This window comes from Falco peregrinus, chromosome 10 (genome assembly GCF_023634155.1).
Source record: "Falco peregrinus isolate bFalPer1 chromosome 10, bFalPer1.pri, whole genome shotgun sequence".
Taxonomy (NCBI): Eukaryota; Metazoa; Chordata; class Aves; order Falconiformes; family Falconidae; genus Falco; species Falco peregrinus.
Genome location: NC_073730.1, coordinates 26,399,668 through 26,422,688, shown reverse-complemented (window position 1 = coordinate 26,422,688; position 23,021 = coordinate 26,399,668). Strand labels below are relative to the sequence as shown.

The 23,021-nt window shown below is 47.7% G+C and overlaps 1 protein-coding gene across 1 annotated transcript in view; it reads right to left on the bottom strand.

Moving 5' to 3' along the window:
* The window catches only part of SLC5A9 (solute carrier family 5 member 9), a 32,338-nt gene extending 13,881 nt beyond the window's left edge, over window positions 1–18,457 (bottom strand). The window contains exons 1-13 of the mRNA XM_055815248.1: window positions 18,100–18,457; window positions 15,110–15,307; window positions 13,627–13,698; window positions 11,036–11,140; window positions 9,024–9,188; window positions 6,321–6,426; window positions 5,666–5,746; window positions 4,557–4,762; window positions 3,607–3,742; window positions 2,597–2,704; window positions 2,262–2,412; window positions 883–1,051; window positions 79–294 (exon numbers count right to left, since the gene is read on the bottom strand). Of these exons, the coding sequence (XP_055671223.1) occupies window positions 79–294; window positions 883–1,051; window positions 2,262–2,412; window positions 2,597–2,704; window positions 3,607–3,742; window positions 4,557–4,762; window positions 5,666–5,746; window positions 6,321–6,426; window positions 9,024–9,188; window positions 11,036–11,140; window positions 13,627–13,698; window positions 15,110–15,259 (1,665 nt within the window). The 5' untranslated portion in view covers window positions 15,260–15,307; window positions 18,100–18,457. The remainder of the gene's footprint in view (window positions 1–78; window positions 295–882; window positions 1,052–2,261; window positions 2,413–2,596; window positions 2,705–3,606; window positions 3,743–4,556; window positions 4,763–5,665; window positions 5,747–6,320; window positions 6,427–9,023; window positions 9,189–11,035; window positions 11,141–13,626; window positions 13,699–15,109; window positions 15,308–18,099) is intronic.
* Between the last annotated feature and the right edge of the window lie 4,564 nt (window positions 18,458–23,021).

The following is a 23,021-nucleotide window of genomic DNA, read 5'->3' as shown; positions in this document are numbered from 1 at the left end:
CAGGAAAGGACAGATTTCAGAGATTTTTGGAAACCAAATGGGGGGTCTGAGAAAAGGGTGTCACTGCAAGTCACTTACCTTTTCTTCAGGGATTGGTGGGGTGCAGAAACTAATGAGGATGATGACAATCGCAGTGAGGACACAGAGGATGAGGGCAAAGTAGAGGTAGTGCAAGTCCTTTAGCACAGCTGGTCTTCTGTCATCCTCACCACAAGACGGTGTGCTATAAATAAACTCGATGATCATCCGAACAAGACCAACAGCTAGCCCAATCATGAGGCCCCAGAAAGCACCCTGAGAAAAGGCAAGCATAAAGAAAAGGTCACTGCATGCTACCTTTAGTTGAAGTTTCCCTTCCCTTCCTTTCCCTTCCCTTCTCCTCTTTCCCCCTTTCCCTTTCCTTCCTTTTTATTTTCATCTGTTTCTTAGACCAAGACTTTTCATGCCTGATGGAAACCCACACTGACATGCATCAAAAGAGGATGTCTTCAGTTAAAAATCTTCATTTTCTGTTTCTGCCCTTGAACATGGAACATATAGAGCACAGATAATGCGAGAGTCTCCTCCTAAAAACATGCCTCCAACTAGACTTTGATACTTTGCCCATAAAGTGTGGGACAACTTTGCCTTTCATGCTTTCAAATGAGACTGCCAAACAGTACCACTTGCAGTAGTTTCTTGGAAGCAAACACACATACACCAGAGACTGGGCTAAGATCCACTAATGTATGCCAGGAAAAGGCTGCCTCTTTGTAACACTTCAGCTGGACTGGCTTTGAGTTTAAAGAGTCTCAAAGGCTAGGTACTGAGGAGAGAGTTATTTATTTATTTATTTTATCAAATTAAATATGTATATCAATTGGTTGTTGACACTCTACTTACAGGCTCATTAATCCTCTTGCAGAAGATTGCCAAGATGAAGAGAGCTGTGATCGGTGGGGCAAGATAGCTGGTTATGGACTGTATGTAGTCAAAGAGCTTCCCACTGTTGGCTGATTGAATGATCGGGATCCAGAGAATACTGATGACTATGAGGATGAGGATAAAGACTCTGGAAGACAAGGATAAAATTGTATTAGCTCTGCAGGTAGTGGACTCCACCTGAAAATGAAATCTTGCAGCAAAACAGACTTCCAACTGCTCTCAGAGTTTCCTAAGAAAAAATCCACAATCACTCCCAAGAAGAACCTTTCCCTGTGTACACCAGAAAAGCGAAAATTGTTCTCTTCCAGAAAGTCAAGTCAACCACTTCCCAAAGCTAACTTCACAGATTTCAGAGCAAGTTGAGCCGGGACTTGCCAGTCAACATGCATAAGAGAGCCATAAGGGCATGGTGGCTCCCACCATGAGCTGGATCAGTGCAAGCCCTTCAACCTGATGTGTCCTAGAGAGTGACATGTTCTTCAAAGACTAGGTCTTGGATGTGGCAGAGAGACGGAGCTGAAAGCTTATGGAAGCAATCTTTCTGCCACCTTCCCAAGTAGGTAACATGCTCAATCTAGTGACTTTGCCAAATCCCAACTCATTTGCTGCTTATTAAAATTGCTTCTGGGGTCTCAGGTGCATACCATAGCCTTCCATCTTTGCGCTGTATGTTATAGAGGTGTCCCCATATTGCTGAACAAGCGGTACTTCCCCTCTCACTACTCTACAGTGGTGGACTATGAGATTACCTGCAGCCTTCAACCACCTGAAAGCAAACTTTAAAACTTAATGCTCATGACTGGAGAGAAAAGCACCACAAACGTGCAGAATGCAGCTTAAATTCGGCTGTCAGGAGGAGTACTTTATATGCCCCTGATATAATGCAGTACCAAAGCTTGCTCACAAAGGGCACTATAATTTATCACAGAGATAGAGAGCTGGGAGGCCCAACTCTCTGCACTTTTCCCAGGGAAAAAGAAGTAATTGTAGAGTATCACTCCTGTGTGATGCAAAAATAACATGTTCTTAGAGACCGCCGGAGACCAGTGACTCCAGAGCACCTTTGGCTTTTCTAAAAGTTGCATTTAAGGCAGTATTTTTGTTAAGTTAAAAGAAGGGAGAAGCAATGATCTACCTAGCTCAGTGGTACACTCAGTGTTTCCCTTTGACCAGCTCTATCTGAGGTGAAGCTGGAAAATTTAATGCTCTTTCCCAGGCTGTATTCCTGCTCTATATTTTAGGCACCAGTTTTTTTCTAGTGAGTCCAGACTGGGGAATGTAAATGTTGCACTCAAATCAGATGACGAGAGCAACAAGACATAAAGAAATGTATGGACCTGCCCACAATCATCAGCTCCTGCTCTGAAGCCTTTCGGCGGATCCGCTGCCAGATGTCTATAACGAAGAGAGTGCTGCTGCTGTTGAAAATGGAGGTGAGGGAACTCATCAAGGCTGCCATCATCACGGCAATCATCAAACCACGGAGCCCTAGGGAAGCAAAAAAGAGAAGGAAAATCAGGACTAGACCTTTGGCCTCTCAGCACTGTTTTTTCATCCTGATGTCTGGTAACTGTGGTAAGATTTCCTCATCCTTAGGATGGGTAAGGGCAGTCTGATCCCCTCACACAGAGCGTGGCTCAAGCCCACCTCCACAAGTATAAAGGTTTCTCACCATCGGGCATGAGTTCTATCACAAGTTTGGGGTAAGCAATGTTGGAACAACCCACTGCAGCTCCACAGACCCTTTTACAGATGTCCGGGTCCACACAGCCCACTTCATCTGTAGAAGACAGAAAAACAAGAAATCAGAATAAACCCCACTGAGCCATGGGTGGTTTAATTTGAGGGAACAAATCTTGAGGCCTTGTGAGGTTTCATATAAATTCAGAAGTGCAGCTGGAATACAGCTAGAATGAGTGGAGCTAAAGAACATTTTACATCGTAAAGTAAAGGTGAAACTTCAAGATGACATTTTGCAATTCTGTTCAGGGTGTAGATATAACTCTTCTGAATGTTGTGTAATTGTAATGCTTGGGTTTTTATTTGTGGGAAATGGACTGTTTCCATGAACCTGTCAGCTAGGTTACCAAGGATGCTGCAGGCTGACTTACTCCTATTTGAAGAAATCTAAGAGAGAGGGACTTTCCTCCAGGAATGCTCCTCCCAACCAGGGTATTCTTCCTGGGAAGTGGCAGGCTCCAGAGAAACCAGCAATGAGAGCCTCTTGGGAGACAACAGGAGGGGAATCCTTGGTCTTTCACAAAAGAGGGGTGTTTTGCATAATCCACCAGGAACTGCATGAATCTGTGTGGTAGATTGCTAAAACTCTCACCAACCACCTAATGAAAATAACCCATAGGGCCTGAGGGACAACCTCAGTGCTCTGTGTATTTCATCACACTGACTTCAGACAGACAGGTGGGTGCGTGCCACATCCACAGCACAGAGCTATATGACCCCAGTGGCAAAATTGGCCCCATATGGATCCTCCCAGTGAATTCTGCCACTGTGAGAGCACTGGAGTTAGAGGAAGGGCACGGGAACACCATTGTACAACAGGAATCTATATGGATATGGCTGGAAGTCAGCAGTTTCTGAGGTGTAAAAGTGCTGGCAGACCTGTGTGGGGTTAGGGTCACGGTAGGTATAAAGCTCTGCGGCAAGGAACATGGGAAGGCTTACCTGGGTAAAGAGCTCTGCTGATCATTCCTGGCAGGACAATGAAAAACATAGGGAAGATTTTCAGATACCCTCCCAGCACCGATCCACCTTTGGCATGGGAGAGGTTCTTGGCAGAGAGAGACCTCTGGACTATCACCTGCGATCAGTGCAGAAAGGGAGCAGAGGGTAAAACAGAAGCACTACAGAGAGAGCAGGATCCATCCTCTCTCTGACTCTCGTTCCCATGGATGACTTTCATCCAGCAGGATCCCAGGGTGTTTTGCATGCCAATGGCAACTTTCCCATCTCGGTTGACTGCAGCCTGCTGCCACTGCTCAGAGCTCAGTGCACAGGCTATACGGGAGGGCAGCATGGAAATTTCCTTTACAGGAATCATTTCGCCCTTGACTGAAATGAGGCCACCCTGACGACTGGAGACAGCAGCTGTACGGCAGCAAGAGACAAGGGATGAAGCAGACTGTGTGTGTTTTGGTAAAAGTTCAGTGGTGGGTTTTCATAATTATCCCATCTCAAAGCACAAAAGCACTGTGTCTTGAGAAACAAACACCGTTTTTTCTTGTTTGTAGCTTGGAAAGGAATAAGAAATGTGAGACCTTCAGGAATATGAATGGCTTGTCTGGAGGTCATACAAGGTCACTGCAGAGCCAGCTCCGCATCCACATTTTCATACCCTTGTCCCGCTAACTGCATGAAGATTCCCAGTACTCACCAGCCCACAGCGAGGTAAAGATGAAAGAATATAACCTGCTCTCTCTGCATCTAGAAGTGCACAAAGTTAGCAGCTTGCTGGGAAGGTGGAAGGAGTGAGCTATTCTGGTCTAGACTAGTAAAAAGGTAGTAACTCCAGCACAGTGAGACACGGTCGTGTTTCAGCTGACAGATCCACCAGCTGAGGAGTGGACTGTAAATAATAGTGTGGTGGTTTGCCTGCAGAGGGAAAGACTCTTTACCTGGTCAGTGCACCAGCACCAAAGAGCCAGCACAGAGAGACCAAATATAAGGCCAGGCCAGGGAATGTCTCCTGTGACTGGATCCCTGAACAAGTGAAAGGCATCTGCACGTGGGAGGTGACAGGTTGTGTTTGGGACTATGATCTTTGGTATTGCTGTGCTGTATTTCTCCTGAAGTCCTTCATACCAGCCAACTTTTTCAAATCCTGAGAAGAAAATGACAGCAATTTAAGGTCTGATGCATCCTACAAAGTTATTTCTTTATCTCGGTCTCATAATTACTCTTATCTTCCCCTCAGACCCTTTCTTTTCATTCCACCCTCACTCTGGCAGTCAAGGTTTCTACAGGAGTCAGTTGAATCTCACCCAGAGTCCTTGTGGTTTTAACAGTGCATCCTGGAAGAGGATCCATGCAGGAAAAACTCCATGATCCTAATCCCCACAATGTCCCCAGCATAATGGAAAATATTACTGCTTTCCATAATGTCTCACCTCTTACTGATGTTAGGATGAGGTACCTTTGAGCTAATGGATATTTGGCCAATGCCGTAAGGTAACATACATTTTTGTGACTTGAATGTCACATTTCTGGAATGCCAAGTCTTTGCTCATACACCCTCCGAGAGCTATAGCAGGAAGGTATGACATGAAATAATTTGTATTTCTGTTTGCTAAGAAGACTTAAAGCAAAGACTGATGGTGGTCAGTTCGTCGTTGCTTTTTTATTTTTTATAATGCTCAGTTACACCCAGGTGAATACACAGTAACTCCCAAAGTCAACAGGGACAGTCAGCATAATGGCTCTGAACTTACATAAGCACAGCGAGAGCTGAATTTGGCCCTGGGAATGCAGTGTTGTGAGCCCTTTGGCAACCCCAGGTAGATTCAAACCTTTGCTGTGAAGTTATGCAGAACCTCACCTCCATACAGTTAGTGCAAAGGAGGAAGCCTGTCTGACAACCTGGCAAATGTTAGTTGTGCTGGTACCACTTCTGTGAGTGGTTGAAACTCATTTGTGCATCATACGTGAAAGGGTGAGGTACCTGCTAAGGTCTAATGACCTTGGGACCATTGAACTAGCGCATGATGCGACCGCAGGTTCCCCTTACCTAAGAACATGAGGACCAAAGCTCCCAGCACCATGATCAGGGTTTGCAGCACGTCTGTGTAGATCACAGCCGTTAAGCCACCTGTCAGGAGAACCAGAGACAACAGGCGGAGTGCATCACCATGTACATGAAACACGTACCTCACCTGGAAAAGCGATTTCCTTGGCCCCAGCCCTGTGATTTCAGGACAGAGCCACTGGGAGAAGCTGGCACTGAGCTGGTCCCCAGGAGTCTATAACTGTCACAAGCCCTCCCGTGAGGCACAGCCCAAAGGGCTTTTCTACATTTATGAGAGGATTCGGAAGCAGTTCAGCATCTTAATATCTAAAGTTGTTAATGTTACAAAAAAGAGAAAAAAAGAGCAAATATGGGCAGTGGTGATTATCTGCACAGAGGGAGCAGGGAACCTTCTGCAGCGTTAAAAAATCCTCTAGAAAACAGTAATGTTCCTCCCATACCAGTTTCCCTTGCAGCAGGAGGGGAGAGGGGAATAGCCAGAGGTCCCCAGCAGCTGGGAGTGACAGGGCAGGTACTACCAGCAAGAGGGAGAATCTCTCCCTCAGACCTGGACCTGAATACTTACCCCTGTGTAGGAAAGGGGAAATATATCCTAGGCTCCAGTTTATAATGTTTTCTTTCAAAATTAGCTATTTACCAGCTATGGTGTAGACAGCAGTCACTGCTAGCAAGACCACAGTGGACAAGTAGAGGTTCCAGCCCAAAGAGATTTGGATGAACAATGCTCCAGAAAAAATGTCTGTCTGGAATAAAAAAAAAAAACAAAACAAAACAAAAAACACCACAAGGGCAGTCTGGCATTAGTAGCGCTCCGTGCAAGTGAAATCTAATAAAGCAGCCTGCAGCCCTCTGCGGCTGAAAACATCGATGGAGGAGGACACCAGGAAGGTGAAGTGAAAGAGGAGGAGAGAGCATGGGGCTGTTGGCTGTGAACCATCTTGTTCTCAGGGTAAGGAAAATCATTCCTCCAGGTCAGCGCTTTCAGAGGCTGGGGCAGCAGGAGGGTAAAGATCAAGGTCCTACGCCAAGGGTTAAAAAGTCATCAAAATAAAGACTATCTTACAGGCAGCCTTCATGGTAAGTAACCCTCACTGGCACAGAGAAGCATTGGTGGAAACTGTCACTGCTTTTGCTGACTGTGAAGACACTCATGGGGAGCAGGAGCCCGGGTATCCACAGGTACATGGGAGGGAAAGGAGGGCAAATAGCAGAGACCAGTTTCTTCCCAAGACTACATGTTGGTGGCCTAGTGGCCAGAGGACAATCCTGCTTGAGAAACCCCAGAAGAATCACTGATGCCTTGCACCGTGATTTATTTATCTGAAAAGGTCAACTGCTTGCTTTTCTATTCATGCAGTTCAACATACTAGAATGACTCCAGAAAAACTAGTTATACCTGCTGAGGACCTCAATAGACATACAGAAACCCCCATGGGCTTTGTTTTGCTTGGACCTGCTGGCAGAGAGAGTGAAACCAGAAACTGGGCAAAACCTGGAATTATACAGATAACATCGCTGAAATGCAGAAGGCGATATGGGAGATGTTTATGTTGGGAAATGAATTTGAAGGACACCTGCAAATCTGATATGGGGCGAGATGTAGGTGAAGACATTTGCCAAGGGAGACCGAAGGGATGGGGCAAGATTTCTATTTGCTGTGCCTGAAATAAGCACCTTAAAAACACACACCCAGTGCAACTCCTAGCCTCTGCAACCCTGAGACAGGACAAACACCGTCAGTACATCCACAGGAGTCACCGTGTCTTCCGGTTTTTTTGCTCTCCATACAAACACTCGGTAGCTATGCAGGATCAGTCCTTTGACAACACTGTTTATTGAGCTCTCTGTTTTTCTTTGCAAGCAGGGAAGACTCCGCAATGCCCTAGTTTGGGCAAAAAGCACAGGGAGAAAAATCCTTCTTGTAACCAACTGCCTGCTGTCCAGCCAGCCGCTAAATGAGCTCTCTACAAACAATAGCACTGCTTAATAGAAAGCACCTGTCATGTCCATAAAGTCCACCAGCCACATCCGTCAGCCACGCGTGAATTAGCTGCACAGAGGAGAAATCACTGAGATGAAACAGCAATGACTGAGGCCAGGGTCCTGCTCTAAAAGGCACTGGCAAATACTGCTCTGCTGAAGGTCATTTTGAAAGACTGGTCTGGTTCTGCCCATACATTGACTGTGCAGCGGTGACCAGTGTAGTGCTGTCGCAGGAGAGATCTTCGATTTACCCCTCATGGCTAAAGAGGCTTCAAATACCTCTTTGCAAGACCTCATCCTGGGCAATGTTTCAAGCCCAGAGAGCAACGCTCCCAGAGGCAGTTGTGGCAGCGATGGGTGACATGACCAAGAGCTGGCCATTAGAAGAGGAAATCTATCCCATAATCCCAGCCTGGAACTCCTCTGCATGCGCCTCCCAGGACCTGAGGCATAATAAGCCTGGGAGGAGGACCCTGAAGCCAGCTGCAAAAGGCACATGGGTGCCTCATCTCCAGTCAATGTCTTCCAAGGCAATTTGGCATCTAAACACTTCAGTAGGGTCTATGAAAACTGACTTGCACTGGCCGTGGGATGATCAGCTGGAGACAAAGGACTGACATTTTCAGACCCTGTAATGGACTCTGAAATACTGTCCTCTCTCTCCAAAGGCACAGGTAGCTCTTAGCAAATCTCTGAGCTTAAGTTCTGCCTTTTTATTAACAGCATTTAAATGAAGAGAAATATCCAGTAGCTTACATTGCTTTTTTTGGCTGCTAGCATGGTACAATGCTACAAGCAATCCAGGAAAGATGCCGAGTTTTGTCTTCAGCCAGAACCTACCTCCCTTTCACCATACCGTTTTTATACAACACAAGTCACAGGAAGAGAGAATAACCACAACACACCTAATGCTGAAAACTCAGCTATAAAACAACATCAGATTTATGATAATTTAAGAGAATTTCACACCTAAAAGACGCAGCATGCCAGATCCTCAGATGGGGTAATGCCGCAGTTCCCTTGTCTATACTGCCTAAGGTTTGATCTGATAGAAGAGGAAAAGCAGGCAGACAGCTATGGTACTTATACTGTTCAGTAATTAGCTGCCAAATCCCTGTAAAGTTCTCACTGTGCATTGCTGTTTAATGAGGGCTCTCTCTCTTAGGATAGGTCTCCCTGATCAATAGAGAGGCAGGTATTTACTGGAGCAAAGCAGCACACTAACACACTGCTACTGTTTCTGGTAGCTGAGCTGGTCCTTTCAAGGACATCGAGTTATTTCTGAGCAGCCCTGCATTGTGCCGAGATGACCTACCACTGCCCTAGACACAAGGGTCATGTTCAATTGGATACATACGGATATCTTGGTGAATATATAGAGAATGAGGGACAGTACAGACATGTAGATCTGTATCCTTTGCCCTCCAAATCTCTTCTGCAGGTACTCGGGCATTGTGACCACTCCTGCTGCGATGTAAACAGGGACAAAGATCCAGCCAAGAGCCAGAAGTGCCCAGGTAGCCTGTTAAGGAGACAGAGAAAATAAAGGTACGTGAGTCAACAGATGGGAACATCCTTCTCCTCTGTTCTTTCAGTGGACATACTAAGAAAGCAGAAAGGTATAGTGCCATGCAGTGTATTTGGGAGGCAGTCTGACTTTTTCTCCCTGCTCAGAAGATGACATGACAAATGGAGGAATTACTACAGTCTAGTTAGAAGCTTTTGAAATTATCCTACTAAGCCTTGTGTCTCTCTGTCATGGGTGGCACGTCCTGTTCCATCCTCCTTTGAGGCAAGATGGTGTATTCTGTTGCTCTGGATCTCTGACCGATAGTGCGGTATTTGGTGGCCTTTCAAACCACTGATGCTGTGGCAGTGAAGAGTTAAGTGATTCAGAGAAGGATGGGAGCATCTGTTTGTTGCTTGATTAGCAAGTGATGAGGCTGAGGCAGCAGACTGTCCCTGCGGAGCATAAAAATAAGCAACAGCAAGACTCTGCTGGGATGTTCTCCTTGCAGGCTGACGCAGATGTGCTTCTGTTGCTGGTAGATAAAGGGGCAGTTCAGTTGCTTTGCAACAGGTGAAAGGTCTTTTGGAAGGTGTAAAGGCATCTCCCATCACATATTTCTTCTCTGAAACACAGCAAAAGCCCAAACAGAAGATCCTGAACATAAATAAAAGCCATTGGATTATCAAACATCACCTGGCTGTCTCAGGCCATTACCTTTCATCCAAGTACCTTACATTAGTCCAAATTTTACTTTGATCAGCTATTTAAGTTACCAGAAATGAAACTAATGCCGGTGAGCAGAGGTTGTGAGTGATTGAGGAGAACAGCCATGACTCCTGCAGTGGCAGAGGCTGGCTTAGGTAAAAGATGCTTATATGATCCCTGCAGCTGAGTGATGTCCCATGGCAAAGGGAGAGAATAACAGCATTCTAAGGCCCATTTCCAATCTGAAAGAAATGAATCTAAACTCATGAAGTTAGATTTTCCCTGACATACAATCTTGTCTCCATGGGCTTCTAAAATGAACTAAATAGATGAACTTAAAGTGATATTGGTATGTCCTACATGCACCAGGCTGAACACAGGCGCCAGTTTCTTCACAGATTACTTCAAGGTGATCTTAATGGTTTAGAAAAAACAACAGTGCAGTGAATAGATATCCCAGGAAAGAGCTTTTGGTGGGCCCTGCCTGTGCTTGGCAAGTATCCGGCAGTATTAGCACTCTCTGCTGATACAGACAAGAGATTTAGAGTTAGGTGAGTGATGTTTATTGTGAGGCTGGCACTAATCTCACTCCTCATCACTGCAGCTGAGAAATTTCATTAGCATCACACACAAAGGGTCTGGTTTTCATGCTCTGTGTGGTGTCAGTGGCAATTTTCCAGGCCACTTCAATAAGGCAGAATGAGACCTGCCTTCACACCCAGATGTTCACCCAAGAGACGTCACATTTTGGCAGCTGACAGGTGAATACAGGGTTGCCGATTCTCATGGCTTTACACTGAATTTAGCACCACATGCTGCTTTTTTTGAAGCTCCCTGTACCCAGAATCCTGTGAGTATCCAAGTACCTATTCAACATTCATTATCTTTTAATTTTAATCTTCATGAGTGCAGACTAAAGCTTAAAAATATGGCCATGTGCTTCTGGGAAGGTCAAAGAGCTAATAATTTTAGTGGATTCCACTTAAACTAAAATAAAGATCTCATGTTTTTAAGGCTGTCTGAATGTCTGGAGGCTTCTCTCCTGAGGCTTGAGAACTTGTAGCTGCTGATACTGTTAAGCATCTGGTTTTGGAGACAAACCCTCATACCCTTTGTAAACAGTGACATCTTAGTTGACAACATAACTGACTTACGTTCCACTCAAAGCCCCCGACAGCAAGGCCCCCAGCTGCTCCAGTGCCCGCCAGGCCGATGAATAAGCCACTGCCCACATTGCTTGACATCAAGGATGCTCCAATCTGAAACACATGACACAGGCACAAAACCCAGAAAGTCACCCTGAGAAACTTCTGTATCAGCCCAAGCATTTCCCCTGGGTACTGTCTTTTCTCTCTGGCTTCTGGCAGGTCAGTAGCTGGGTGCTAATGGAGAGTTGAGTTTTCCTTCTCCTTTTAAAGCAGCTATGGTTTTATGTCTTAAAATGGGTGTGTCTGCTCCCTTCCACCACCCCCACTCCAATGCAAAGCTTCATCTCAGAATCGAGGTTCACTTTGTTAGTGGTTCCCCTGAGATACGTGCCTGTTATGGGGAGTACGGCGAGGTGAGGGAAGTCTGGTGGCAGCCACAGACACCTGAGTGTCCGTGAAACACGATGCATTTCCCATTCCCTTATTACTCAGCCAACAACACACCTTCTCCAGCCTCACTGCCCCTTGCTCTACCTCTCCATGTCTCGCTGACAGCCCAGCCTCTTTTAAGTCTTGCACTGCACATGCACGTGGTGCTTTACACAGCTATAGCGACCGCGGTGCTCTCCTGGAGCTCCTCCTAAGGGAGGCGATTCCTGAACCATAGCAGGGAAGACCTTAGGAACATGCAGGCCTTTTGTGTTTAATGTCTACACATAGGTTCAAAGATATTCGGCTCTTCAGTAGGCTGGAAAATGCTAATGCCTCAAGTAAACTTTGACTGCAAGCTGTGGGCATGGCAGGCTGTCCCCGCCATGGCTCATTGGCACTCTAATTGGAAGAATACAAGCTCCAAGGCGCTTTGAACAGGGCAAAGACAATCTGACTTAATTACTACTTTTATTTGGCATACCGCCTCAAGCTCCTTTCTGTACACCAACGACAAATCTCTCACAGGGTCAAATGAGAAGTTACCCGGAGGACAAGTCTAGCCCTTTTGTCTCTAGTGGAAGTTTGCTTTTAGACACACGGCCTACAAGGAGCTTTTCTCTGCTCAGTACTGCTACGTGTGAAACAAGGAATGATGGAATTTGATCTGCTTCTCACCTCTGAGCAAGGTAAAACATTAATACGGCATCAACAACCACACTGATTCCTGCCAACAGCTCTGCCTTCTTGTCTAAGAAAACTCTTGATTAGAGAGCTGGCTGCTGCAACATGAATTTGCAGCTGAGGCAGGGACTGATGCTCTCAAGAAATGTAAACAGTTTTCCTAATATCTATATCAGACACACAAATACGGAAGATAAATTGCACAGGAGCAGCAATGTAATATCAGGATTTAGTTGAGGCTGTCTAACACACAGCAGAAATCTGTCACCCCTGTAAAAAAAAATAAAATAAAATACATGTAAGCCAGTCATGTACTCAAGGTGAAAGTCACTTGGAGCTGCCTGCAGGAGTGCTGCAGAGGTTGAATCAGCTCTCTGACAAACAAAACTGAAAAGCAAACAGCGTTAGAGGTTGCTTTAAACCTAGAATGGTAAGTCAGGAGAACCCAGAGCCAACACAGTCTGTGGCCACCTGCGCTTGGTGCCAAAAGCAATGAGAATGTTTTTGGGTTGGTTTTTTTTAAAGAAAAAAAGAATGATGCTGGGGAAAAAATGTTTCATTTTGGTACCTTTAATTTTTTCCCCCTCCAAATTAGAGAAAACCTTTAAGCCAAGCTTTTCCATTAAATGTCACTTGGCCAAGACAGAAATATAAAGAACGTTTAAGAAATAACAGATTTTAGAGGGGAGGGTGTGTCACCGATGGAAGAGATTGAAAATCTAGCCTAGTGAATTTATGGGCAATGTACATCCAAAGGAAAGAAATAAAAAAAATGCAGTGTTTTGGTTGAGAAGTGCATTCTGTTACTCACTGGAGAGATATATGGTGCTAGAGTCTGGCACTGGCTGAGAAGGATCTTTATTCCTGTGGTGGTTTTATTCCTTTCAAACTTTGAATTATCTTTATATGTACCTTTCACTCCCAAGTAAAGGTGCCTTCAATAGATTTTTTTTTTTCTTCATAGTGAAAATTTATGCTTTGGTGGTTTGAAGTTTATATTCTTTACATCGTTAGTCAATAATCTCGGCTTTACTCTAAACAGCAAAGCCTCGGAAAGTCCTGGCCTTTGGGATTACTTTTTCTTCGGTTTCTAAATGCTTTTTTACTGGATAGCACATTCCTAGATTACCTAACGCTTTCCTGGCTTGGGGACAACAGTATCTTTGGTGAGTTGGGACCAAAGACTTTCAAACCCAGCTAGAAGCCAGCGCTCCCTCACTTCCATCAATGCCAACATTTTTATTGCTGACATTCGCAGAAAATTGAGAGCTGAAAAAAACTGAAGATGCTGAGCTATCCTTTTGACCCAGCAGCTCCAGGCTGTAGCCCATTAACAGAGCTGCATGGGACAATTCCGCGTGGATCCTTTTAATCTCAAGACTACAATCAAACACGCAGGGACTGGGTCCCCTCACTAGACCTGCCCTCCTTACATCCAGAATTGCTTTAGAACCATGAGGAAGAGAAGGATGCATTTCACTCACAGGCCACCAAGTCATGGATCGTCCAGCTAGGAAATAGCCTCCAATAGTCCCCCGGCTTGCTCGTATCGATGACTGGAAGCACAGGAAAAAGAAAAGTATTTTCCTCCATTCACCCACCCTCAAGTCAGACCCAGTACCCACCTTGAAACATCCCACCAGCACCCTTTTGCACCGCCCTCGCCCTACTCCTTGGGTGTTTCTGCAGGAGGCTGGCTCGCCTCGCTTAGAGCAGCACAGACAGCTCAGTGCATGGCTCTGACGCGGGATGAAGCAAGGGCCCCTGTGGAAGGCATCTAATGTTGAGAAATCCAGGGGTCTGTCTGCTCTCAGCCATGTGAAGATACACATTTGCAGCTCCAAGAAAGGCTGCCCACCTTCTGACAATGGTATGCGTTCAAAGGAAGCATTTCCCTCCTCACTGTCCAGCACCCCTAGCAAATGTCTTCAGAGCCAAATAGGGGAGAAAATGCCACAGGGGTAAGAATCAGAGGACAACCCTGCATCCCGTGGGATGCCAGCAAGGACTGCATTGGGGCACGGCATGCAGGTGCACTCCAGCATGACTAGCAATGCCCTGCTGCAGCTCCTGCTGCCCTTGCTTCTTCCCACTGCTGTGGATTCAGGGTTCCCAGCAGCCCCACACTTGCATGGCCACATCACACCGCCTGATCCAGGAACCGCATGAGAACTTCAGTGATTTCAAGAGCAATAGGATGTCCATAGGCCAGCAAGCCCCTCCGGTGTGAGTTAGGCTGAGTGTGCTTGCTGTTTGCAGCAACCACAAACTTGCCATCAGGCACCACAATAAAATGGTTTGCTGCGAAGCATGTATGCACATGGTGGCACCCAGACTGGTGAGCAGCACTGCCACCAAGCCAGGAGAAGCCTGAATGCCTGATCTCAGCGTTAGCTCCAAAACTGCTTTTGTGCATCTGTTAAGTATGCCAGGCTTCACCCATTGCTTCTGCCTGTCTGGGTGCAGGTTTTTGATAGTCCAGCTTTGGAAAGAAGCTGCTTGTACCTATTTAATGACTTCTGCTTGAATGTACCAATTAGGAAAGAACACTTCAGCCAACCAGAACATTATAGGTCTCTATGAAAGAGGCCTTTGCAAAGCTGCATGAACAAATTATTAACAACAATCTTTCCAAAGCTTTTTAAAGTCCCACTTCAGTTTCCTCCACCCTGACCCTGGATTTTCTTTTGTCCCCTGCCTGCTGGCACCTTGGTGTGAGACAACTTTGCAGCACAGGAGGTAGTCATCATCCCCAGAACAACGTCCAGGGAATGACCCCTTGTTTGTCCCTATGTGGGGGTGGTGGTGAGGGCTCGCAGGAAGGTCACTGCCACCCCCAAACCTGCTCAATAGTCCCTGGGGTAACAGTGTGCACAGAGGATGCCCTGTGCAGGCAGGAGGGGTCCAGGGAGGATCAAAGGCTCTCCACCTTAGGCAGACCTAAACCCAGTCACCTTGAGGACTCACCCATATCCCGACAGTGAGGACAAAGGCGAAGTATAAAACCACGACGATGATGTCTGCCACCCCAAAGGCCGCTGTTGTTTCCCCCAGCAGCGCGGGCAGCTCTGTGGTGGCTGGGGTCGGCTGGCTCATGGCTGCCGGCGAACTGCTCATTCTCTTTCTCACACTGGACTTTGGTGCAAGTTGGCCTTCATTGCTTCCCTTGTAATAATTAACAAGGTGGAGAAGGTGTGAGTGGGGGAGCCGGAGCCAGGCAGGACTGTGGCTAACATTTTCCCAGCAGGCCCCAGCAGGAGCTTTGGCTCCGTGGTTCATCAGTGCGGGCCTCCCCCACAGCTTTGCAGTGTGATCATCCCTCCCAGATGCTCCTGCATCCTTTTACCAGCAGTCCCCTCTCCTGCCCATTTACCCACTGGTGACAGCCTCTGGGACAGCAAACAGATAAGTGTCACATTGTCATGTCCCCCAGCTCTTTCACATCACTTTCCCCACAGCATCCTATAGGAGAAAGTTCCTCCTAAGAGGAGCTGCCCTAGAAGGGAGTTGGTCTTTCTTCCTGGTGCGGGTGGTAAGGATACTGATCTGTGCAGGATAGGTGCAGCACTGCGCCCACACCCAAGGAGCAGGACCAGCCACAGGACAGGGCACCAGTGCCCCTTTCCTCACTGGGTCCAGCCGTGTGCTCCCTCTTCCCGTGTCCTGTGCTGCAGCTCAGGCATTGTCCATGCTGCAGAGACCACAGCCCCAGCGGACGGTCAGCAGACAGGGAATGCATGTTACAGTGCACATACACATTGCAGACAGCAACAGGGGGAGCACGGGGAGGAGACAGCTGAGTTGTCTTGGCAGACTCTCCAGCGTGCACATGGCCAGCAGCGAAGGAGTTAAGCTGCTTGCGTGGCAAGCAGAGCCAATGCCAGGTCACCTACATGAGTCAGGAAAGCTGCAGTGGCAGCAGAGGCAGCAGCTGTCCTGGGGCATGGGCTGGTAGGAGGGGGCTGTCCCCTACCACAGCAGCAAAGTGCCAGCCACAGGTCCTCCTCCCCACCCTGCCAGCCAGCCGCCTGGGGTGGCAGGGTCGTTTCTCAGCTGCGTGGGGCGTCCAGCCCTTCTCTGCCGTTTAACGCTGGGGCCTGGCATGACCCATGCCTCCACCTCCCTCTGCACCAGGGCCCTGCTCAGGGGCACCAGGAGTCCACGACGGTCCCTGCAGCTGCTTCAGTTGATGGTCATAACCCAAGAGCCTGAGACAGACAGGGACAGACCTAGCTTCTCGGTGCGGTTCTTAATGATGCTAAAAGACAGTTGCCTCCCACAGATTTTGGCTCCTGACATCACCCTCAAAGCTAGGGGAGATTGTGGCATCCATTTCCTCCTTAGTTTATAAATACAAGTATCTCCAGACCATGCCTGGCCCAGGTCACCCTCTGGAGATATCTCTCCTCCCTCTCCACTGACTGAGGAAGAGCTACTTTTCTCCTTTCTGTTGAGTGCCCACAGTGCTGTGAAGACCCCTCCAAGACAGTGTCACTGTGCCCACCCACTGTAGCACCAGGGAAATCACAGGTATGCTGGAGAGGTTTCCTGAGTGCTTCTGTGGAGGGATGATGCTGTAGAAGACAAGGCAGTGGGTTGGGCTGCAGGCAAAGGCAAGGTCTATGACTGATGTTCTGGGAGAGGTTTGGTTTGGGGCTGCCAACCTGGCAGGCTCAGCAGGGCTTACCCTGGAGCACGTGAGTAAAGAAATCACAATGGGCTGTAGCTGGATGCTAAAAAAAAAAAACCAGGGGAACGCTTGGGGGACACATAAGGTGGTTCTGACTGTGACACCAGCCACCAAGACTCAAGCTCAAACACAGCTGCAAAGGTCCCTCCGCTACCTCTGTCAGCAGCTATCTCATACCTGCCGATGGGGGACCAGGGCACACAGCTGAGGACACCAGCCTGGTTTGGAAACAAGGTCTCCAAACACCAGCCCAGCCCTCTTGACACCACCAGCCCACTGAATGAGGGTGTGGGTCACGCCGCCCCTCTGCTCCTGTGTTAGCGCAGCTTTGGGAGATTGCTCAAGGCTCCTACCAGGGTTTGCAGAGCCATGACAGAGCTGGCTGTGTGGCACAAGCCTTCTCCAGGCAGTCCTCTGGCCCTCAAAGAAGAACCATCTCCTTCCTCTGCCATCCGTGGTCCCCATGACATACCAGATGGGACATTTTAAACTGAAGTGAGCTTTGCTTGTTCTTGGGTTCAACGGAGGCAACAAAATTTCTCTCTCAATTTGTTTTACCCCTCTGTCCCAGTGTTTTCTTGCCAATGCTGCCTACCTACGTGCTCATTAACTGCTCTGCTAAAGCAAGGTGCCCATCCACCCCTGCTTCTCAGTCCGAGACTCTCTGGAAGCGGTACCTCATTATCCACAAGATGCTTTTCAAGACTGAAATGTTTCAACAAGCTGAAGTACAGTTACCAGAAATTAAATATCTGGAAGCTTAAATCCCCAGGTGTAAGCAGGCAGCTCTCCCTGTGCAGAGCTGATTTACGCTCACCCACACACTTTTCCCTCTTAACACCACAGAACCCGAAAGCAAAAAGACAGACACCTGATCTTGAAACACATTAAATTCCTGCCCAATACGCCAACATAGCCAGTATCCCCAGTCTTCCCAAACTGGGAATCTTGACCCCCACAGGGAGCCCAACCCAAAGTACTTTCCCAACCCAGACCTTCACCCCACCTTCCCAAGGCCCTGCACCAGCAGCAATTAACACTTGCAGACACCTGAAAGCTTATACCCCTGAAAAGTAAACACATCTAATAAGCCGTTCCCAGCAGCTGCGAGCTATCACAGCTCCATCTGACCCACTAGGATATTAGCTTATGGTGGCAGGATGCTGTCAAGTGTTATTACACCAAGTGGATCATCCCAAGCCCTAGTGATCAACCCCGGTGCAATTGAGAAGGATTGCAGTGGCTGTACATCAAGCACGGATGATACCTCAAGTGTGTCTGTGGCAGTCCCCTTCTTCGCTGCTCAGTAGTCTCGTGGCCCTCTACCCTCGATCCCATTCAGGCAGGACTTGCTTCTTCCCACTCCTTGGGGCTGGCTGCAGAGGCGTGCTTCTCTCATGCTTTCCCCGGGCTGCGGCCGCCGTCCCTGCCCACAGCTGAGGGGGTGACGCATACCAGCATTGCGTGACACTCACCTTGGCTGCTGCCCAGGCGAGAAGCAGCATGGATCACGCTGTAAGGTGCACATCTCCACCAGGCCCCAGCAGCAGGACAGCGCTTATCTCCTGCTCCATGCACTAAGTCAACATTGGTGGCTATTCACCCCCAGGAGATGTGGCACTCCTTGCCCTGGGAACCAATTGGGGAATTCACATGCCCAGGAAACAATAAAAATTCAACACAGCTGACAAACAAACAAGCAGCCATCGGAGTGAAAGCTATTACAGCAGCATAAGCCCAGCAGGTGCAAGCAGGCACTATTGATTTTGGAGGAGGCACACTGCTTTGCTTCTGCTTATCTCCCGGGCACCTGGCAAGGTACCTCGAATACTCTGGTCAACCGTTAGGGCAAACCCATCTTTCCCCGCAGGCAGAGCACCTCAAAGCCTCCAAGCAATGTAGGTGAAGCTGAATTTTGCTTCCCCAAAGCTAAGGGACAGGCTGGCTTACATTGTCTGTGTTGGTGGGAGCGGTGGCAGAGGAAGCACTGGGCACGGCGGGGAGGGGTGAGCTGGTGAACACAGGGGATGAAGCTGGTGTGGGGTGCTACCCATGGCAGAAACAGGTGCTGATGGAGGCGCTGGCTGTACTTACGGGGGTAACAGACACCGAAGGCTGAGCTAAGTAAAACAGGTCTCCATCCTCTTCCCATTCCCCTCCTGAGACATTTCTCCTCTACCTTCCAAAACATTTTTCCTCCTCTCTCCAGGACTCACTCCCTAGCACATGCCTGGCTGCGTGCAGTCTTTCTTTTGTCTTCAGGAGGGCTGAGAGCAGCGCTAGCAAATGAGGGGCAGAAGCCACCCTCTGGAGCTCCGATGGCGGGGCTTGGGGCTGCTTCACTTGTCTCATCTCCTTGGTCAGAGATGGACCCATGGGCATTGAGCCCTGCAGCCACAGCCTCACCCAGCATGATCATGATGCCCCACGGAGGTGGAGGGCAGGCTGCAGAGGAGCAGCAGCCCCGTAAAACCTCGCAGTTTAAGCAGGACCTCCGAGCGGCAACCCAACTGCCAGAGGCCTCCTGCAGCACAGTTAATATGCTCTCCTCTCCTTGCAGCAAAAGTGACAGGACATTTAGTGTCCTCTTGTGGAGTGTGCGCCTCACTCATGTCACAGCAGCTGAGAATGAGCCCTTCAGAGAATGGAAATTATAAGTGGCTTTTCAAAGTGGGCAGCTAAAAAAAGAAAAACAACCCAAAACCAAAAAAACCCAGAAGTGTTGAAGAGCAAGTGTTTCTGGGGCAAAGGATGTTCAGTTAAGTGACAGGTAATTATTTTTGCAAATGTTAACGAATAAATGTACTTCCTCTTCATTACAAAGGTACTTCACAGTTGTCAGCAAATAGCTCCAATGACAATTAGTGAATTTCTAAATGGATTGAGAGTTTGGCTTCTATAGAGATAACAATGCAACGAGGCAAGACGTTAGCCAGCCCTCACGTCTCACCTCCCGGGGGGAATTTTTCTCCGTGCTGGGTGGGTGAGGCATTCAGCTAACCAATATTTCCCTCTCAGCCCTGTCTCGGGGGGAATGACTCTTGAATGAGATCCAGCAGTTTAATTTTGGTTTGGTATGAACGGGCGTTAGATGTCTGTAAGGTTTAAAGGCAAGCTGCTCGCTCAGGACCCGCTCCGGAGGGCCCCGGCCAGGCGCAGCCCCGGGCAGCCGCAGCAGCGCTACCACAGCTCTTTTCTTCCCTCTGCAGGCCACACTCCGCTTTTCACTCCTGGACCGGCCCATAAACCTGGAGCAAGTCCATCGCCGCAAGTCTCCTTGCGTTGTTTTTGTTTTCGTTTATCCAACCGCCGGGTGAGTCAGGAATACCCGTGCTGGAGGCAGTGGGACACGCACCACGCAGAAGAACCGGGGAAGGTGCTGGTTTCGGTGGGAATTTTGGTACTTTGGCAGGCTCCTTTGTGCACCCCTCGGACCAGGGGGAAAGCTCTCCCCGCGCTGGAGACTACCCTTGTCCGCTTCTGGGGCAGGGAAAAGCCCCACAGAGGATGCGCTTGCTTAGTTTCAGCCCCGTGCAATGCTGGTGCAGAGGCAGGCGGGCTCACGTGGGATGTACTTTTGTTGGGCTTTCCCCTTGGCAGGGAGCTGCGAGCATGTACCGATCCCAGCAAATAGCACTGACCATCACTTATCACCCCCTCACTCTGTCCCGAAGATTACCTGTAGCCCCTGCCTGAGCACTGTGGACCTGTGACACTGTCATTTCTGTGTAGATTAAGGATAGCCTTGACATACAGGGCAGTTTCAAGTTAGCATATAGTTTTTGCTACACTTAATTGGGACAGTTAAGTGAAAGCAGTTGCCTTGGGCTAAGCATGGCATTACTAACTGGTCAGTCTAGGCTGAAGCAGACATTACTGAGTCTCATCACATCCACCTTTAACCATACAATTCATCTGCCACCCCAAACAAGAGTTTACACCTCCCTGTTCAGCTGAGCTGCCACAGCTCCTCTAGTCACCCCTTCCATCCTCATGCATCCCCACCAGGAAACTTCTATGACTGCTGGGAAACTAAAGTGAGAAGCCACAGGAGGAACTTCAAGTCACACTTCCAGCTGTGGCTGCCTAGAAAAATCGTTCTAGGACCGAGCAGACTTAGACTGGATAAAATATGTCATACTTACTGAGTGACTTTTCTGACTAACAGCCAGACTTTGAAAGATATTAGCAAGGGTAAAACATTAAGTGACAGAACAAGGACACTTTAGATGAAGGATGTTGTTCTCCCTTTAATTTACTCCCCTGTACAGCCTTGCAAAGATCTCAGCAGAGTAGGTGTCCTTATTGATGGATATGCTATCCTTGTTAAGATGGGACAATACACTTATTTACAGCTTTCATCATTGCCATGAAGGCACAAAGCAAACAGATATAACTAATGAAGATTTAGCTATTACATAATGTCTTTGCCAGCTCCATGCAGAAGTCTGGGTAAAAGCCCTGGGAATAAATCTTCCTATAAGAGCATTTTTAATGAATGTAAGACATGAAGAGATCTGCTTGTAGTTGATATTAAGACACTTGGTGTTGTTTTTCTGGAAAGATGGCTCAGGTTTGGAGTAAAAATGAAATTATTCTCTGAGAAACACCAAGGAAGTGAAAGCCACATAAGCCCTATGATGTGAGCTGTGAATTAGTGTGTTCATGGTGACGGTCCACAATAAGGCTGTTGTGAGCTGTGACCATTAGCTAGCACCAGCAAGATGAAGATTCAGTAATAATGAATCAACAAGCAATAGCGATGGAGGAGTTGCAGTAAAAACAAGCCCACCTTGTTTTATCCTCTCCGGGTGCCTCTGATGACAGCCTGCCAAGGGGGAGGGCAGGAGCAGGCAAGTCATGCCGCCTGGAACAGCAATGCTCCACAGCAAAGCAGGTAAAATAATGCTTCACAGCCCCTGCAAGGGGCATGTTTGGTAGGTACCACAGGAACAACTGGTTTCCTTTGATGTTCTCCTGCAATCTACTGTCTGAGAATCACGAGGAACTTAAACCATGACTGGCAAAACCAGAGGCAGTGCACAATCACCTGGAAAGCTCCTGTGGGACATGGAATAGGATGCCTATTTGTTTCCTGGTATGACCTTGCACAATCCTTTTACAGATCACACAGTGGGGAAGCAAACAGTCTTTGCTGAATTATTCTGAAGTGTGCTCTGTAAAAAAAAAAAAAAAGCAGCACTCCTTACGTACAATTAAGAAATGATCCAATGTATTTAAATTTTCACTGTGTAGCCCATTTCAAGAGAAAATGCCCCAAAACAAAGCCACAGATGTCAACAGCCTGAGATTTCAGAACTGCAGATTCAGATACATATTGGCAGCTTGATCCATCTCTGCTTGGTGACTATTTAGAAAGATCCTTCTTCTTCATGTCAGGAAAAAAATGGCAAGGAAGAATTAGGTCCTTCATTTTAGAGTTAGGAGGCAGGATAAGGACATTCTCCCTTGTGACAGATTAGTCAGTGTCTCAGGGTTTGGGGGTTGTTCTCACCAGGAGCTACAGCCCAGTACAAACCTGCTTATTTAGAAATATTGAAGTCCAACAGAAGGAATCAGGGAAAGGTTTCTTCCCAGCTGGCACTTTTTAATAAAAGCCCTGTAGGGCTCTGGGAAAGTTACAAGGTCTTCCCCATGATCTTTTGTGTTCCCTCTTTCCCTCCCTCATATGCAGGTCCCTCACCCACTGTCTGTTCCCCATGTTTGCACCAAGGCCCCAGAGAAAACATCTCTGCCAGCCTGACTTGGCTGCTGACCCTCCCTTGAATGCAGTCTTGGGAGTCCGGAGCAGCAGCTCCTCTTGCTCCAGTGAGCGGTCTATGAACAAGTCTAATTTCTTTTCACATCCAGGCTCAGTGAAAGACAACTGTATTTCATTGTTGCTTCCCTGTAGTTACTGTGTTACAGACTCATGGAACTGGAAATGAAATCCATGTCTTTTGAACCAAACCCCATAGCTGCAATACCCGTTTTCGAGCTTCAGCAAGAGCTTTCTGCAAAGCCTGTTGATGCATTTCTAGTTGGAACACTTTTCAAAGCAAACCGGACAGATAATTTTTTTATAGAAAGGAGAATTTTTTAAGGATGCTGCATTTCCTTTGGCTAGTTGATAAAATAGATGTCGAAAAGCTCTAAGGATGAAGGATATATATGAAGTGAGTACAGTCT